The 18,072-nt window shown below is 54.3% G+C and overlaps 2 protein-coding genes across 4 annotated transcripts in view; one reads left to right on the top strand and one right to left on the bottom strand.

Annotated features, from left to right (window-relative positions):
- ZNF710 (zinc finger protein 710) overlaps nt 1-5,931 on the top strand; it is a 66,922-nt gene extending 60,991 nt beyond the window's left edge. The window contains exon 7 of one of the 2 annotated variants that reach the window (XR_008618556.1): nt 2,348-2,427. Coding sequence is in view for 1 of the 2 variants with exons in the window: in XM_028495706.2 (XP_028351507.1) it covers nt 2,348-2,517 (170 nt within the window). In the remaining variant the exon portion in view is untranslated. Of the gene's footprint in view, nt 1-2,347 lie in introns of both variants that reach the window. The other variant, XM_028495706.2, reaches the window with a different exon arrangement.
- Nucleotides 5,932-6,320: 389 nt separating this feature from the next.
- The window catches only part of IDH2 (isocitrate dehydrogenase (NADP(+)) 2), a 15,985-nt gene continuing 4,233 nt past the window's right edge, over nt 6,321-18,072 (bottom strand). Inside the window, exons 2-11 of one of the 2 annotated variants that reach the window (XM_007106062.3) lie at nt 13,885-13,976; nt 12,716-12,881; nt 10,937-11,097; nt 10,709-10,852; nt 9,604-9,740; nt 9,265-9,416; nt 7,650-7,762; nt 7,379-7,476; nt 7,193-7,285; nt 6,321-6,717 (exon numbers count right to left, since the gene is read on the bottom strand). In XM_007106062.3, coding sequence (XP_007106124.1) covers nt 6,630-6,717; nt 7,193-7,285; nt 7,379-7,476; nt 7,650-7,762; nt 9,265-9,416; nt 9,604-9,740; nt 10,709-10,852; nt 10,937-11,097; nt 12,716-12,881; nt 13,885-13,976 — 1,244 coding nt within the window. In that variant the 3' untranslated portion in view covers nt 6,321-6,629. Of the gene's footprint in view, nt 6,718-7,192; nt 7,286-7,378; nt 7,477-7,649; nt 7,763-9,264; nt 9,417-9,603; nt 9,741-10,708; nt 10,853-10,936; nt 11,098-12,365; nt 12,501-12,715; nt 12,882-13,884; nt 13,977-18,072 lie in introns of those variants that run through there. The other variant, XM_007106065.4, reaches the window with a different exon arrangement.

Below are 18,072 nucleotides of genomic sequence, written 5' to 3'. Positions count from 1 at the left end.
CCAATACATAGTATTGGCTAGCCGATACTATCTAGCCAATACTATGTATTGGCTAGCCAATACTCTAGTATTGGCTAGATAGTATCGGCTAGCCAATACTATCTAGCCAATACTCAATACTCTAGTGGACATGCCAGCTAGCTAACTCACCAGGAGGGACCAGAGCAGGACTGGTCCTTTTGGAAGTAGCTGTCCCTTCACACCTCGCTCCCAGGGGGTGGTTAAGGTCTAAGCTGTTTCCACCTGAGGTCAGTGACCAGGGATGCCTAGAGTTGCTTTGTTCCTGACTGTACCAGATGACAGAAAGTAAAGCAGGGATTGGCACGGGAATGGCTGGGGCCCAAGTCCACCCACCACTCAAGTATAACCTTGGTCTGAGAAGCTCAGGCTTGACACTTGTGCAGGAGGAAGGCAGCATACAGTCTAGATGGAACCACCCAATAAACTATAGGACTGTAAAAAATGGTACAGAGTATTCCCTGGGGCCAACTGGACAGGCCAAATAGAGTTAATAAGAGGAGGTTGGGAGGATAACAGAGACCCAGAGGTAGAAATTTTCCCAGGGTCTTTATTTAGCTTGTTTTTAATCAACTATATGGTATGAAGGTGTGGCACTAGGATTTGAGGAAGAAAGTGCCTAGGGGCTATAAGATTTGGTACAGCTGAGGGCACTCCCTGGAGGTCAAGTGGTTGGGACTTGTGCTCTCACTGCCCAGGGCCGGGGTTTGATCCCTGGTCGGGAACTAAGATCCCACAAGCCATGCAGTGTGGCCACAAAAAAAAAAAAAAAAAAAAAAAAAAAAAAAAAAGATTTGGTACAGCTGACCTCATTTTATAAAGTCAGATGCTATGAGCACAAGTAAGAGACACCCCATTCAGACTGGTTTAAACAATAAGGAAATAAACTAAGAAATGACTTGCAGTCCGGGCTATCTTCAAAGTTGGTTAATTCGGCCCCTCAACAATGACAGGGTGAGGCTCCCTCTCTCTGTCCACATTATTAGCGGTGCTTTTCCTCATGGTTGCAAAATAGCTGCCAGTGGCCTTTAGGGCAATATGCTTCCTTGTTCACCTCCATTGGAAGAGTAAGAGCCTGCTCTCCTTTGCTCTGTGAAACTAATAAGAACATTCTAAGAACTCACTAGCAGGCCTTTTCCTCATGATTCACTGGCCAGAATTGGGTCCCATCCCTCATCCTGAGCCACTCATTGGCAATGAGTGGGATTACCCTTCAACCAGTGGTTCTCAACTGAGGGGTGGGTCTGCCCCCCCAGGGACATTTGGCCATGTCTAGGGACATTTGGTTGTCACAGTGGGGGCACTGCTACTGGCATCTCGCTGGTAGAGGCCAGGGATGCTGGGAAGCATCCTACAATGCACAGAACAGTCCCCCACAACAAAGAATTATGGCCCAAGATGTTAATAATGCCAAGGTTGGAAAACCCTGCCTTAGACTCATCAGGGCTACCCCTGGGCTGGGGTCCATTTCTCCCCAAACACATCACATATCCCAGGTGGACAGGGGCAGAATGCATGCGGGCTCAGCCACAGTCCCTGCCAGCAAGACTCCCAGGTCCCCAGGTCACACCCTGGGCCTCCCTCCCTCCGTAACTCATTGGAAGGCAGCCCCACCCAGGCTCCTTTGTGGTTTTCTATCTGGCTTTTGTTCCAACAGTAAGAGCTTTATAAAAGATTTCAATCTGATAAAATTACAAGAGGCCTCTTAGAGTTTTTATCTCATTGTCTTTGTTAACCTACCTTGAGTGCTTGGCCTTGGAGAGCTACGCCTGAGGATACCACTGGGTAGAACTGGCACCAGGTCAGAGGAGAAACAGCTCCCTCCAGCCAAGTGAGGTAGAGTTGCACAGTGGATCAAAACAACAGCACTTGCTGGGTGCCCTTTGGGAAGTTGATTAACCTCTCTGAACTTCCTTTTGATCTCCTAAATGGGGTTGCTGTGAGCATTCATGAGATGATATATGTGAAGTGCCTGGCATACAGTAGGTGCCAAACGAGTGGTGTTGCAGACATGATATAGTACCGGAGGCTTTCATATGGCAAAGGGGACTAATGAGTAATGTTGCAAAGAATAATAAAGGGCTTAGTGACTTAGGAGGTGCAAGAGAGGTATGACCCCAAGAGTCCAAGTCCAGGCCTGTACCCACTCGGCACACATTTGAGAAGCCACGGGAGTCGGGGGCCTCCCGGAGCAGGAGGGCAGAGGAGGCAGCTGAGAGTCTTTTGGAAGCAATGACTGGCAGTGACTTCTTTAGTTCTGCTTCCCGTGTGGGAGTGACTGGCTTTTCCCACAGGCAGCATCCAGGCCTAACTGTGCCGTCTCTTGCAGATCCCATGATGGAGCTGACGGGCACCGACCCCTCCGAGCTTGACAGCCAGCAGGAGATCGAGGACTTCGAGGAGAACGCCTACGCCTACGCCGGTGTGGACAGCAGCGCCGAGGCCAACGTCCTCACCGAACAGGCCATGAAAGAGATGGCCTACTACAACGTGCTATAGCACAGGCCGGGCCACCCAGGACGGGGCAAGGAGGGCGTGGGGCGTGGGGGGAGACCCATGTGCTGCAGGCTGCATCTCCTGCAGCTGAAAAACAAGCTACTGCCCCACTGTCCTGAGCCCTCCCTCCCACTCAGTCGTTTGCACCACTAGGGACTTGTAGACCAAATGGAGACTGTACTACTGGCCTCAGCTGTGAACCAGGCACAGGCCCCAGGCATCCTAGGGAAGGAAGGGTAACACGGGAGGCCCAGGTCCGGGTCTCCTTGGCCTGCTGCTGTGGGAGAAATGCAGATGGGGGCCGTCTGGGGACAGGTCACAAGGGCATAGGTTCTCAAGTCTCTCCAGGCCCAGCAGAGCTGGGGTGGCCCGTGTGGGCAGGGCCATCCTGATGGCTCCTCGGGGTCCTGTCACTGGAGGGAGATCTCTTGAGCCATGTCTTGTTTCTCCTCTGGACCCTCTCCTGCCTCTAGGGATGTTTGAGCTCCTGTGCTGGTCAGCCTTGCCCCCCACCCTTACCCCCCACCGGCCCCTGGGCTGCGAAAAGCCCAGGCCCAGAGCCCCTTCCCCCACCCTGTCCATGGACAGCCAGGCAGGGCCCTCTGCCTTCTACCTCCTGGTGCCTCCCGCTCTCTCCTCCAGCCAGGCGTGCATGCGGCCTGGTCCTGGCCTTAGGAAAGCGGGGTGTAGCCCAACCCCCAGCTACCGTCCTCTCCAGCCGACCCCCAGAAGGCTCCCATCTTACAGCCCTGTTTGGAAGTGGGCATACCTAAAGTGGATTTCAGCAAACTGTTATCCAGTTCTGTCTCGAAGTGGGGCACCACCCCAGGGTCCCCCGACAAAGCCCGGACATGCCTTGCGTCAGACACACACTAACAAAGACAGATGGAGGTCCCTTGAGCGAGGGGACCGGTGACGGGGTCGTTGGGGACCAAGAGGGGCTGTCCTCAAGGAGGCCAAGGAGGGCCTATGTAGGGGTGGGAGCCTGGAGTTTTCCTCTTATTTAAGGTCTAATAAGTATCCATTTTGAGGATGGGGACAGCCAAGAGTCAGCAGGGTCCCAGGAAGAGCAACATATTTAAAAAGGAAAATGAAGACCATAGAAGGAAAAAAAAATGGTTTTTTTGAGCAAAGGGGGGTATTTTGAATGTAATTTATTTTTCTTCTTTCCAACTCTGTGTCACCTGTTATCTTTTCTGATGGAGATCATTTTCTTTTTGCCAGCGGAAGCTTTCTTGTATGCTGTGCGTGCTTTGTGCCTCCCCAACCAAGAGCAGCGTGGCCTGCCCTGGCAGGACTCAGGCTCGGAGGGGACTGTCGGTCTGGCCCTGGGGCTTCAGCTGCTGGCAGGAAGCCTCCGGAGGCCAAGGCGAGAGGCAGGAGGCAGAGCCCGGCAGGCCGTCCACCCTCTCCCAGCCCCTCCAGCTAGTGACTTGCCATGCACCACCCAGAGCAGCGGCCCACGGTTCGCTCCCTCGCCAGCCCACTCTCATCTCCTCGGTCCCCGCGCCAGCTCCTGCCCCGGAACTGAAGACTGCAGGCCCAGGGCGATAAAAGAGCACATTCAGGAATGCTGGGGCACCCAGACGCCCACCCACTCGCCCCCTGCGGCCTCCGTGGAGGGGAGCAGGCAAGGCCACTCCCAAAGGCACAGGAGGTGAAGCCACCAGCTTCAGCCCAGAAACCAGGAAGCGGGGAGCGGCTGGGGAGGGAGGTGCCCCCCCAGGCTGTATCCTTAGTGAAGGACCAAGCCAGGCCTCAGGGTGGCTGAGATCAGGACGGAGGGGAGGACAAGGTAGCCTCGGGATCAGGCAGCCAGGTGCCCCTTCCTTCTCTGCTAGAGTTCCTGCTAAGCAGCAAATAAGAGGGCTGGGGCTCACGGGAACCTCGCCCCGACTGTGGCTCTCCAGACCCCGAGGCCCCCCAGCCTCCCAGGTGCCCGCCATGATGACCCTCAGGTGGCAGTGACCCCGTCACTGTAGAAGACATTTTCTCCTGCTGAGCAGAAGCATCATCCCCCGCAAACTACCTCTTCCCACAGCTTCTTTCTCCCCTGGTACCAAAAAGAACCCTGTCCCTCCTCCTCCTCCTCCTCCTCCTCCTCCTCCTCCTCCTCCTCCCCTCCCCTGCCAGGGCAGTGGCCTTGGTCTTGGAAACCCAGAGAGAAGGTCTGGCCCCCGGGGTGGGGCTCTCCTCTCTGCCCCCAGCCCCGCCATCAGCACCAGCCCTCTGCGAGGTTCGATACTTGAACGCCCCCCCTGCCCTGTGCCTTGGACCTGGGCAAGGCTGAGAGAAGGAAGCAGCACAACTCACAACTGGAGCCGGGTGGGCGGTGGTCTTGGCAAGGCTCCGGTCCTCACCCCCCACCCCACCCCACCCCACCCCAACCTTTTCAAAAGAGGCGTGCAGCCTCTCGGGTGACTTGGAAACTCCTGGACAAATTCCATTCTAACTTATTTTGACGTGTATACAAACCAACTGTTTAGAAATTCCACTTGTGCAAAGCCCTACTGTGTTTTTATGTTCCTGTTTAAAAGAGAAGTTTACTTAGCAATAATTATAAATAAATGAATATTCTTTAGTGAGGTGACTGCGAGTGCTTCTTTCCATGGTTCTTGGGGACCTGGTCCTCACCCCTCCCTCAGAAGGAGCTCCCTACAAGGCTTCCCTCTCTGGGGCCCGAGAGGACCCCCAGCCCATCCTTTGCACTAGAATGGCCACCTGCAGAGCTCCAAGCCCGTGAGAAAGGGGCGCAAGTCAAGGCCCCAGAATTCCCACCACTCGAAGAGAAAAAGCCGCTTCCCCACCAACAGGCCACCAGGACAGAAGCCAGCTCCTGATGCCAGACTGGGCTTCAGAGGCTGTGCCTTCTGGGGAGCTGCCAGCCCCTCGTCACTGATGGGGAAGAAGGGGACGGAAACCTTGAGCTTCCCCCCAGGAGTTGGGCCAGCCAGAGCCAGCACGCCAGCTTTTCGTCCTAGAGCGCCGGGAGTCCAGTGATTACTGAGGAAGAGTGGTCTTAGCACAGAAGACGGCTGTCAGTGGAGGTGGGCAGCTAGGGCCCATCTCAAAGCTACCAAGGCTCCCAGCTATCGAGTTTCAGAATACATGAGAGCCCGCCCAAATTTGGGAAATGGACTTCGGGTTGCCAAGTATTTATTTTCTCAAGTCAAGATGACACAACTCGAGAATTCCCTGGCGGTCCAGTGGTTAGGACTCCGCGCTTTCAATGCAGAAAAGTAGAACATAATCCCTGAATAAAGGATAGCCCTTTACATTGGATCTGTTTAGCTTTATAGCAACTTTATAAACTTACTTTTCCAAGTTTTGCCATAGAATGGTAAAGAAGAACCCAAGTCTGGGACTCACGAGCCTGGACCACATGGGGGCCCCACTCACAGGCCCAGGCCCAAGTCCCAGGCAGCTGTGGGGAAGAGAACTGAGGCGGCCACTGTGCGGGACCTGTTTTGAGGACTGAGAAACAGGCAAATAAAGAGGTCTGGGCACGTTTAGAAAGTTAAAACTATCAAAGAAAAAAATAAATAAAAATATAACCGTACTCTATCAGAAGTGACAATCTCAAAATGGAAAAGAGGATACAGAAGCCAGATCGTGCTAGGAAATTCCAGGGAACCCACAGGCCTTCTGCCCGGTCCCCTCCCCCTGATGGCCCCCTGACTGGACAGAGGCCTGCTGGGGCCCGAGGCACCCCGGTCAGCCCCTGGGGAAATCCGCCAGCCCTTTGAGGGCTTCTGCCTCTAGGCCCCAGCTGCCTCCTTCCCCTCAGGGACAAACACAGCAGACTGTTTTGTGAGGAGCTTTTTAGTAGCTAAATATGGCACCATGTGTTCCGAGGGCAATATAAATTACAGTATGCAAAACACACCACTGGCTGAGGTAAAACACACTGTTCCTGCCTCACGTCACCATGAGGGGAAACACACAGATACTTTTAAAAACATCTTGCTTATAAAAAAGTGTCCCCTAGAAAGGCCTCCAAAGGGGTTGTGAGGCTCACCCTCTGCTGCGGGGCGTGTCGGGGTTGGGGGGGGACCTGTGGCCACCCGCTTGGCCCCAGCCTGGCCACCACGGCAGCCAGCAGCACTCCCACCCCGCTACTGCTGGCCCAGAGCTTTGTCCAGGTTGCTCTTGATGGTGTCCAGGAAGTCCGAGGTGTTCAGGAAGTGCTCGTTCAGCTTCACACTGCCAAGAGAGCACCTGCACGTGAGGGCTGCCCGGCCGGGCCCTCCCAGGGCAGAGCCTGAGCTCAGGCATCTGGACGGCAGCCCCCTCGTGCGGTCATGGGGAGGTCTACAGGCCAGAGGCTACCTAGAGCCAAAGGTCAAGAGGCCACAGCAAACTCGGCAGGAACCCAGTAAGGCCTGTCTTTGCTTTTCCAGGTGAGTGGGCAACTAGGTACAAGCTCTCTGGGGAGAAGCTGGGAGATGGGTGCAGCAGGGGATGGAAACATTCTGAGCAGCTAGCCTCAGGGATGGGGACCCACTCGCTGCGCCTGGTGTGAGGATGGCCCGAGCCATCCCCCAGGGTCATGGACCTGTCCTGCCCCCGGCAGCTAAGTTAACTCAGGAGGAGGCCTCTAAGAAGGACCCTGGGCTTCTTTCCACCTGACCCCGAGGTCCCAGAAGGCCAGCCCTGCCCTCTACCCCAGGCCACCCACTTGCTGAGGCCATGGATGCAGCCCGCCAGGTCCTTGGTCATGGCTCCACTCTCCACTGTCTCGACGCACACCTTCTCCAGGGTCTGGGCAAACCTGCAGGGGACAGGGCAGAGCGAGACCCCAGCTGTGCAGAGCCAGGGCCCAGATCCTGCCCAGATCCAGCTCAGGCCCTCCCTCTGCACTCACCTGATCAGGTCCTGGTTTCTGTCCAACTTCCCCCGGTGCTCCAGGCCACGCGTCCAGGCAAAGATGCTGGCGATAGGGTTGGTGCTGGTAGGCCGGCCCTGGGGGGAGGGATCGCAGGGGGATGAAGAGCCAACCAGCCAACAAGAGGGCCACCTGGACACAGCTGCCCACCTCTAGACTGCCAGGACCAGGCCCGTGCTCCCAGCCCTCAGGGCCAGTGGGCTCAGGCCCCGGGGGCAGATGGACATGCGGCCACGGTCCTCGCACTCACCTTCTGGTGCTCCCGATAGTGGCGGGTGACCGTCCCATGAGCAGCCTCAGCCTCAATGGTCTTCCCATCCGGGCAGATCAGCACGGACGTCATCAGGCCAAGGGAGCCAAAGCCTGGAGAGTAGGGAGACCTCCTCTCGGTGCCGGCACCTTTCCTCAGGCCACTGGGGTTGAGCCCACCTGCCCTCCTGCTGTTGTAGCTGCTTCCTTGCTATGTCTCCACCCACCCCCACCTATAACTGGGAGAACAGACTGTTTCAGGCTTGTCTACCCTTGTCCTGGGTCTCCAGGGCCCAGTACAAGGCAGAGGGGCACTCAGAGGTGGCTGTCATCAGCCTGTTAGCATAATTCTGCATCCCCTACCTCCAGGTGCCCCAGAGTCTATGGCCCCCCCAGGGCATAAGATCCCCCAAAATTCTGCCCACCCACCCTGGCTGGTGACCAGGAGGCTCATTCAAGCAGAAAGAATAAAGCCTGCAGCCAGCTATTTCACAGTGATCACTTTATCTGCTCTTTCAGGCCACTTTAAAGCTTTGTGATTTATTTCCAAGTTTTCCCAAATCCAGATGTCAACCTTTTCTGTGGCCAAGGTCTCCTAGTTTTCAAAAGCACCCCACAGCACCAAAATAAGAATTCTGAATGCCCGAGAAAGAAAAAGTGGGCAACTTCTAGAGGAAAATTATTTGTGTAAGAATTTTTGCTGTTGAGGCAGAGGAAGGGGGAATCCCTTCTCCATTTGCACCTGGGACCTTCACACTCACCAATCTTCATACACTTAAGGGTACCTTTCATGCCTTTCTCTTGTCTGCTAGGGCTTTTCATGCTCCCATCCTAGATGGGAATTGTTCTAGGGAGAGGATCACACCAACCTTTTCAAAATAAAGTCAAAGGTTTTTATAAAGCGCTGAGACCCTCTGCCTTTTCATCTCAACCTGGTGTGGGCTTCACTTTTCTCCTTATCAGGAGTTAGACCTCGCCCCCTCTCACAGAGCCTGGTTTCTCTTCCACTCGCTATGGATACATGTTGCCTCCTCCCACTATCTTTCCTGCTCTCATTCCCAATACAATTGGGCTATTTCTTTCTGTTCTTCCCTAACGGCTTCACGCAGGCTTTCTGCTGCAACCTAACTTGTGCTTCAGGATGCTCTGGGGTCTGGGGGTTTGCCATCATCCCCAATATTCTTCTACATCCAAAAGGTTTACTGTGCAAAACAAATTCTGTAATTTAAAGAGCATCCGGTTGTGCTTACTCCCCTTTTTCTACTAGAGCCAAACCTAGTCCAAACCTGGAGTCAGGCAGAGTCACTTGGCCCTTTCATGGACAGGAACAACCTCGGGGCTAACACATCTAGCCCTTTAGGACCTGAATTCCTATGTCCTCCTTCCTCTGGAATGGCAGTCTTAGTAATACCCCAGTCCAAAGCTACCTTAGGATCCTTCCTCACTCAGACACCAGGGAGCCCCTGGCCCCTGCTGTCCACAGGAGACCCTGGAATGAGCAGGCAAGCCCCAGCCTGCTGCTCCACTAGGGAAGTGTTCTCCCCAAAGGAGAAAATCCCCCCAGCTAGGGAAAAACAACAGTCCCTCCCCGCAGGGAGCAGGTGCTGCCAGCGTACCCTGGGCCAGGATGTCTGACTGCACGTCTCCGTCGTAGTTCTTGCAGGCCCACACAAAGCCGCCGGAAGACTTGAGGACCTGAGCCACCATGTCATCAATGAGGCGGTGCTCGTACCAGATCTTATTCTTGTCGAACTCGGTCCTGTAGTGCCTGGGAGCAAAAGGGCCTGTTGTGGGGAGAGGGCGGGAGGCTGACAGGTTGGGGATCCCTCCCTGAGCCTCAGAGCTGAGACAGATGCACTGGGACAGCCATCTCCCTGGGTGGGTAAGGGCGGCTGAGGGGACACGGAAGAAGGGCCATGGCGTCCCTGAGAAGTATTAAAGGGAGAGGCCATTACTTCTCAAAGATCTCCTGGAAGATGTCCTTGAAGCGCCCGTCATAGGCTTTCAGAATGGTGTTCTTGGTGCTCATGTAGAGTGGCCACTTCTTCTGGATGGCATACTGGAAGCAGCTGTGCGCAAAACCTGAGATGGACTGCAGGGAGAGAGAGGTCAGACAGAGGTCCCTGGTGTGGTCCCCCAGGGCGGGCCCAGGCCCTGGGAATGGCATCCCTTCCCTCCACAGGACCCTCGCAGGCAGCCGGGGTTAACCCAGCCTCCCTGGAGTGAGCATCTGTTGTTTCTACTGGCCCAGCATCCCCCTCCCAATTTCTGGGAGGAAGTAGCCCCACCAACTGCTTTGGAAAGCTACCACCCTCCCCACTTCTTAGACCATATGGCTGGGGTGGGGCTAATGCCCTCAGCCCACCTGCCCGTCTCTAGACTTGATAGTGTGTCCTGGGCTTATCCAATCAGAGCCCTTCCTCCCCTTGGCCTCCATGATTGGCTCAGAGATGGCCATGTGACCCAGGCCTGTACTTTTGCTGCAATCATGAGCAAAAAGGTTCTTTTCCGGGACTTCCCTGGCGGTCCAGTGGTTAAGACTCCACACTTCCACTGCAGGGGGCACGGGTTCGATCCCTGGTCCGGGAACTAAGATCCTGAATGCCACAGCGCAGCCAAAAAAGAAAAAAAGGGGGCTCTTTTCTGATAGGGTAGCCAGGCTGGCAGCAATAAGCCTGGAGCTACTGGAGGCCATTTCTTCACAGCCTGAGAATGAGCCCAACCACCGAGGAAAGGTAAGCCAAGAGATGGGGGTAGGGAGGGGAAGAAGTGCTTACCCAGTTTGCTGTAAGCCAAGAGCTGACAACCAATATGCCCCCAAAGACGCACCCGAGAGGGAGTGCAGGGGTGGTGGGGAGCAGAAGCATCTGGCTGGGCAGGAGGGGGACAGCCCTCCGCACCGGGGCCACCGCAGGGCCCTCTGAGCACACCTGAGATGCATTTGCTCGCAGGCCTCAGACCTTCAGGCCACCGATGCAGGGGCAGTCAGAACCACCAACCCGATGCGGCTGGAGACAGAGAGACAGGCGTGGAGGAGGGAGCCGGGGAGCCGCTGCTCACCTCATCCGTGTTGTACATGCCCATGCCCACACCACCGGCGGGAAAGTTGTACACCTCCCACTCCTTAGCGCCGCTGCCGTCCTTTGGGGTGAAGATGATCTTGAATGTGCCGGCCCGGTCAGCCACAAAGTCTGTGGCCTTGTACTGCAGAGGTGAGAGGATGGCTCAGGCCAAGTGCTACAGATGCGGGACCCAGGCCCTTGGAGCCCCACCCCCACCGTGGCCAACCTGGTCGCCATGGGCATGCCTGCCAATGGTGATGGGCTTGGTCCAGCCAGGGACGAGGCGTGGGATGTTTTTGCAGATGATGGGCTCCCGGAAGACAGTCCCCCCGAGGATGTTCCGGATGGTTCCATTGGGACTCTTCCACATCTTCTTCAGCTTGAACTCTATGAGGACAAAGATGAAGTGGCCCCACTGCAGCCCCCACCTTCCAACCAGAATTTGAACCCCAAGCAAGAACACAGCCAGATGGGGGTCCTAAAAATCATCTGGGGGGAAGCAGGAGAGTCTAGAGTGTGCACGTGGGCTCCCGAATCAGATTTCCTGGCTTCAAGGTCCAGCTGTGGCACCACCTCTGACTGTCAGCCTTAGGCAAGTGGCTGAACTTAAGCCATAAAATGAAATTGTTGATAAAACACCTGGCCTTTTGGGTCGTTGTGAGGATTAAACGCATGCATGTGTAAAGTACCTAGAACAGTGACTGGCACATGGTAAGGGCTCTGTCAGTTATTTTATATACACACACACACACACACACACACACACGTATGTATATATACACACACACACACTTTTTTTTTTTTTTTTTGGCTGCACCGGGTCTTAGTTGCGGCACGTGGGATCTTCGTTGCCGCATTCAGGATCTTCAGTTGCAGGACGCAGGATCTTTAGTTGCAGCATGCATGAGGGATCTAGTTCCCTGACCAGGGATTGAACCTGGGCCCCCTGCACTGGGAGCATGGAGTCTTAGCCACTGGATCACCAGGGAAGTCCCCTCTGTCAGTTATTATTATTCCCACATCACACTTGGATGTAGCTGTCTGATGAACCTGGCAGTGTATGGCCTCACTCCAGATGCTCTGGTTCTAGCCCCAGTGCTGCAACTAACTGCCAGGTTCAGCCTAAATTACTAAGACTGTGACCCTCTACTTCCTTGTCCATAAAGTGGGGATGTATGAATCCCAGAGTTCAGGAGAAATAAAAGAAAAACAGCTGAAATAGCTTAGCACTAAAATGATTCCATACCCTAAGGTCGGGAACAACCTGCATGACAGGAGGAGGCCTGCAGAGTTTGGAGATTTGTCTTGAAGGTTTCCTTCAGGCCCCTCATACTGCAGGAAGTGGGGAGACAGAACTCTGCAAGTTCTGAAACCACCTTTTCTTGAATTTCCCAAACCCGGATCCTTTACCCACACACTGGTGCCATTTCATGGAAACCTCGAGAGCAGCCCCCAGAACCGAGGACCAGCAGCCAGTCCAAGCCTGGTGGGGCACCTCTCTGAGACTGCTCCACGGCCACAGAGGCAGAGGGCAGACCTGCAGTGCCAAGACAGTGGCGGGACACGAGGGACGTTCCGAGGCTCTGAAGGACACAGGCCTAACACCCAGCACTACCCTGGACAGAGGTGGCCCCAGAGTCTCTCTGTAAACCTGCCTGCAAAGCAGTCCAGGAGGCCAGGGGTCAGGCTGCCCAAAGAGGCTGTCCTCACTGTGACAGTGTCAGCATCAGCTTCCTCCTTCTCTTCTCTGTGACCGGTGACACCCACACTGGCCAGAGCCACATGGCACAGCAGAAACACCACCAGCCTGGGAGCAGGGGACACAGACCCTGGCCCCAGCTTTGCCACCCCCAACTGTGGAACCTAGGCCAGCCCTCAACCTCCCCTCCCCAGCCTCCTCCACAGGAACCTTGGAGGCTCCGCTGTGTGCTGGGCACTTGCAGGGAGACCAGGGTCACGTCCCAGCCCCCACTGTCCCAGCCACCCGCCCCCACGCCCCTCGCACCTTCCACACGGCCCTCGTCAGGGGTGATGGTGGCACACTTGACAGCCACGCTGTACTTCTGGGTGGCCAGCGCAGAGTCGATGGTGACCTGATCGTTGGTCTGGTCACGGTTTGGGAGCCCCAGGTCAAAATACTTGAGCTGGACGTCCACATGGGGCAGGATGAGCTAGAGACAGACGGCCGGGGCCTGGCATCAGCCCAGATGACTGTGACTCAGGGGCATGTGGGGACGGTGGCAGGGGACACCCCGTCAGGGCGGGGAAGAGGAAAGGCCAGCGGTGGGCTGGCCAAAGCTGGCAAGAGGCCAGGGCTCTGGAGTGAGGCCGGCAGACCAGGCTGCAGCCCCTCGGAGGGCTCATCCCCTAGCGTGGATCACAGCCCCCCTGCGGTGGCCCATCAATTCAGCCAAACCCCACCTCCAAGTGCATCTAGGGTTCTCTATACAGCGGGTTCCCTCTTCTTCCCCACTCGGAAGTGGTGATTCTCAACCTTCTTCTTGGGGACACGCACATGGACAATGTGCTCTCCCAGGCAGATCCAGCCCACAGCGACTTCGGAGAAGCCAAGCAGCCACCCTGGGAACCGTCTGCCATGGTGGCTCAAACATATCACTGTCCTCCAACAGACCCCACGCCACGACTTGCGATGACATCCTTGAACCGCTAAGGAAAGGTTAATGATGTGGTCCCCCCGCACTCCGGCCCAGTTCTCTCACTCCCTCAAGGAAGCACATAGGAATGTAGGAGATCAAGATGATATATTCAACTATACTCCAATAAAAAATAAATTTAAAAAAAGAAAAGAAGAAACTCCCGAAGGATAGTCAACTCATGCTGAAACATGCGTTTGTTTGAAAAAACAAAACAAACGAAAAAAACAAAAAAACAAAAAAACGACATGATACAGGGTCAGGCTTCAATCTGCACACATTTTTAAAAACATGCTGGCTTTGGCACGAGCACGTGACACAGATGGCTGAGGACAGTCCCCTGCCTGATGTCATAAGAGCCATGAGTGGTCTGGACATGACAGAAGGGTGGACGGAAGGGGAAAAACAGGACTGCTCCTGCCCACCAGGGTGATGGGTAAACCCTGGGGACCCGAAGTGGGGACTGAACACTGAGCCCAGCCGGCCATGTGGAAGGCCGCCCACTTCGGGAGGGAACTACCTTCTCCTTGATGAACTGCCAGATAATACGGGTCATCTCATCGCCGTCCATCTCCACCACTGGCTTCGCCACCTTGATCCTCTTGTCGGCATCTAGGACCAGACACACATAGCACATCATACCCCTGGGGAGGCTGGTGGGGGAGCCCCTCTCCTCTCCCGCCAGACCCACCCTTCACCATGGAGGAAGGAGTGTCAGCCAGGGCCCAGCTGCCCAGCATTCACTCCCCCTCCTGCAGGAGCAGCTCCGGGACCATCGGGGGAGCTGGATCCCCCACTGAGTCTGGCCAGCTAGGACTAGCCAGATGCCAGCCTGGCCAGTCAGATCCTTTCCCGTGGAACCTGACAGCAGAGGAGACCAACACAGAGAATGAGAGCCAGCTGGGGTCACCTTGTCAAGCAGCAAGCTGGGCAGAGATTGCCTTCGGCTGCTGCCACCCAGTTCCCCAGGGCAGCCCGGAATCCCCTCTTGAACAATCCCTGCAATTCTATGAGCTACCCTGTGTCCTTCCAAAAACTTCCTCTAACTGTTGCTTGCAACCTGAGAGCCTGACTAACATGAAGTGAGGAGGGAAACTGTACAGATCACCTCCCTTGGGCCTGAGGGTGTACCACACCCTTCACATTTAATCCTCTGAACCACTCCCAAGGGGAGTACAGTAAGTCCCCTACATATGAACCTTCAAGTTGTGAACTTTCAAAGATGCGAACGTGTGTTTGCATGTCCAATCACGTAGGTTAGCTCATGTGTCTGGTGTACATTGTCACATGCTCGCATCCTCTACAAGTGGGTGTGCTTTTGTGTACTTTACTGTACAATACTATATAGAGTGCAATAGTACAGTATCTTTATTTCAAGCCCAGGATGTGAATGAGTGGCATTGCAGCTCGCCCTCCGTCTCCTGTTGCTGACGACCCTTCAGCTCTACCATCTCCCCCCTCCTCGCCCTCCTCCAGCCAGTAACTCTTCTTGCCTGTTCACTCGCTGCCAGCCCCTGGATGCCAGCTGTTGTACTGTACTACTGTACTTCTCAAGGTTCTGTACTGTAAGATTAAAAACATTTTCTTCGGGCTTCCCTAGTGGCGCAGTGGTTAAGAATCCGCCTGCCAATGCAGGGGGCACAGGTTTGAGCCCTAGTCTGGGAAGACCCCACAGGCCGCGGAGCAACTAAGCCCATGCGCCACAACTACTGAGCCTGCGCTCTAGAGCCCGCGAGCCACAACTACTGAGCCCGTGAACCACAACTACTGAGCCCGTGCACCTAGAGCCCGTGCTCCACAAGAGAAGCCACCGCAGTGAGAAGCCCGCGCACCCTGTGCACCGCAATGAAGAGTAGCCCCCGCTCGCTGCAACTAGAGAAAGCCCGCACGCAGCAACAAAGACCCAAGGCAGCCAAAAATAAATCTTTTTTAAAAAGTTCTATTTTTTTGTGTTTGTTTTTTATGTATTATTTGTGTGAAAAGTATTATAAACCTATTACATTACAGTACTATATAGCCGATTTTGTTAGTTGGGTACCTAGGCTAACTTTGTTGGACTTCTGAAAAATCGGATTTAGGAACGTGCTCTCTGAATGGAACTCATTCATATGTAAGGGACTTACTGTATCATTATCTCCACTTTAAATGTGAGGAAATTAAGGCTCAGAGAGGTTGTCAGCTCACTGCCAAAGCTCACACAGCTTGAAAACAGCAGATCCAGGAAGATCCACACCTTCCTTGATGGGCACCTGGGGATGGAATGCAGAAGCCCTGATCCACGCAGGCTCAGGTCCGCCAGTCCTGCCAGAGATGCATCAAAGGACTGGACGAGTGACTGATCCAGGCCCAGGGAGATGGTGGAGGAGGAAACAGGAGCTGGTGGAGGCTCTTCAAGGAAAGTCTGACTCATGAGAAAAACCAACAGTCTGGGAAGTGAATTCCAAACAAAACTCAAGAAAATCGTCCACGTGACTTCCCTGGACGTCCAGTGATTATGACTCCGTGCTTCCAATGCAGGGGGTGTGTGTTCGATCCCCGGTCAGGGAACTAAGATCCCACATGCCGTGGGGCACGGCCCAAAAAAAAAGAAAGAAAATGGCCCATCCAATTTATCAGTGCAAGCTGCCGTGGGTAAGGCTTATGGACCCTTAACCTGCAGCAGGGGCACCCAAGCACCAGCATGTGCCTCTGGCCACAGCCTTGGAAGAAACAGCAGCTGCAGAGCACAGCAACAAGATCTATGTGAAACCTACAACCTCGCCTCAGTCACCCCAGGAAGTGTCACCTTCTGCTGCACCCCAGATGAAAGCAGGGCCCTGTCCCCAAAGGGGCCCTCCTCAGCCCTTACTTAGGGCCCATTTAGTCTTATGTTACACACAATCCTTACAGATGTAGCTATGGGTTTTTCACCTCACCGAAGATTAGACACAGCAAATCAGAAGAGGGGACAGGATGAAAACCCCAAGTGACATCTGCTAGGCTGACAGCAAGGGACAGAAGCCTGTGAAAAGCAGGCCTAGAAAAATGAAGAAGCATGGCTACCTAGGCTCATGAAAACAAAAGTGACCAAAGCCCAAAAGACCCCAAACACATCACTGTGCTGCGATACACACCACTGCCGTGACTCATGATGACATCCCAACCCGCTAAGAAAAAGGTGAATTATGTGCAGCAGAATGACTCACTTTCCAAAGATGTGCAAACAGATTTTTTTTTTTTTTAAATCTAAAAAGGAAGAAAGGGCTTCCCTGGTGGCGCAGTGGTTGAGAATCCACCTGCCGGTGCAGGGGATACAGGTTCGTGCCCCGGTCCGGGAAGATCCGACGTGCCGCGGAGCAGCTGGGCCCGTGAGCCATGGCCGCTGGGCCTGCGCGTCCGACGGAGCCTGTGCTCCGCAACGGGAGAGGCCACAACAGTGAGAGGCCCGCGTACAATCAATCAATCAATAAGAAGAAAACTGAGACCCAGGAAGCATGGCTAGTGTCAGGGTCAGGATAGGCCTCACCTGTGTCCCAGGGCCCTGGCTCAAGTGCAGCCTCTGGATGCCCTTGTGGGCCATATGTAGAGAAGCAGAAAGCAAACACAGACTCAAAATATTTCATTCCCCAGAAAACATGGTGAACACGGCTGACACTGCTTCAGCTCTTCCCAAGATGCCGTGGGGACTTTGGACCCAAGCTACTAAATTCCTTCAGCATTTCTGGTCTAAAGCTTGAGGGGAAAGAGCTTTAGGACCTGCAGAAAGTCTGTTGGGCTGTTGTGAGCTAGCTTAGTTTTTAGGAGCATCTTCTATGAGTTAATGTGATGAGAGCCAATCAATTTTTTTTTTTTTAATGTACCAAGCCTACAGTAATCAAGTTCCCTAAGTAGAGATCCATTTGGGGCCAGTCCTAAAGGGTTCAGCCTCAGCCTGGGCTCTGCTCAAGCTTTGGGCTTCAGGCACAGCAGCTGGTGTCTTTGGACACCACACTCCTCGATGGGGGAGCTCAATATCAAGATCACAGCAGGCAGCCTTCCCAGCTGTGCATGCAGGTGTCAAACCCTCAGAGACCACAGGGCCCACTTATTTACAACCAGGTGCTAAGGGTAAGCACCCCTTCCTGAAACACCTAAACACAACAATGCCTGTCCTCAAAGAGTGAGTATGGAAGGGAAAACCTATCAGTAATGGAGAGAGCAAGCAGCGCTGTTATCAAAGTCAGGTGTGCAGCCTCCCTCAAAGCAACTTCCCAGCAGAGCTGGGGACTGGGGGCAGTGCTGTGAGCCATAGCAGCAGAGGCTCATTTTGTTTGGCCCAGGTTGTAGGTTTTTTTTTTAATGTTGATTGGTGACCGAGGCTTAAAAATCAGGCAATTTCAACAACAACAAAAATCAAATAACCTGATTAATAAATGGGCAAAGGACTTGAATAGATATTTCTCCAAAAACGGTCCATACGTTCAGAAAAAGATGTTCAATGTCACTAATCATTAGGGAAATGCAAATCAAAACCGAAATGATACTACTTCACACCCATTAGGATAGCTACTATCAAAAAAACTCAAAAAACAAAAGACAAAAAAACATAAGGTGGGGCTTCCCCGGTGGCGCAGTGGTTGAGAGTCCGCCTGCCGATGCAGGGGACGCGGGTTCGTGCCCCGGTCCGGGAGGATCCCACATGCCGCGGAGCGGCTGGGCCCGTGAGCCATGGCCGCTGAGCCTGCGCGTC

Source organism: Physeter macrocephalus, chromosome 11, assembly GCF_002837175.3.
Source record: "Physeter macrocephalus isolate SW-GA chromosome 11, ASM283717v5, whole genome shotgun sequence".
Classification (NCBI taxonomy): Eukaryota; Metazoa; Chordata; class Mammalia; order Artiodactyla; family Physeteridae; genus Physeter; species Physeter macrocephalus.
The sequence above is the reverse complement of the archived record's forward strand: the minus strand, read 5'-3'. Positions and strand labels throughout refer to the sequence as shown.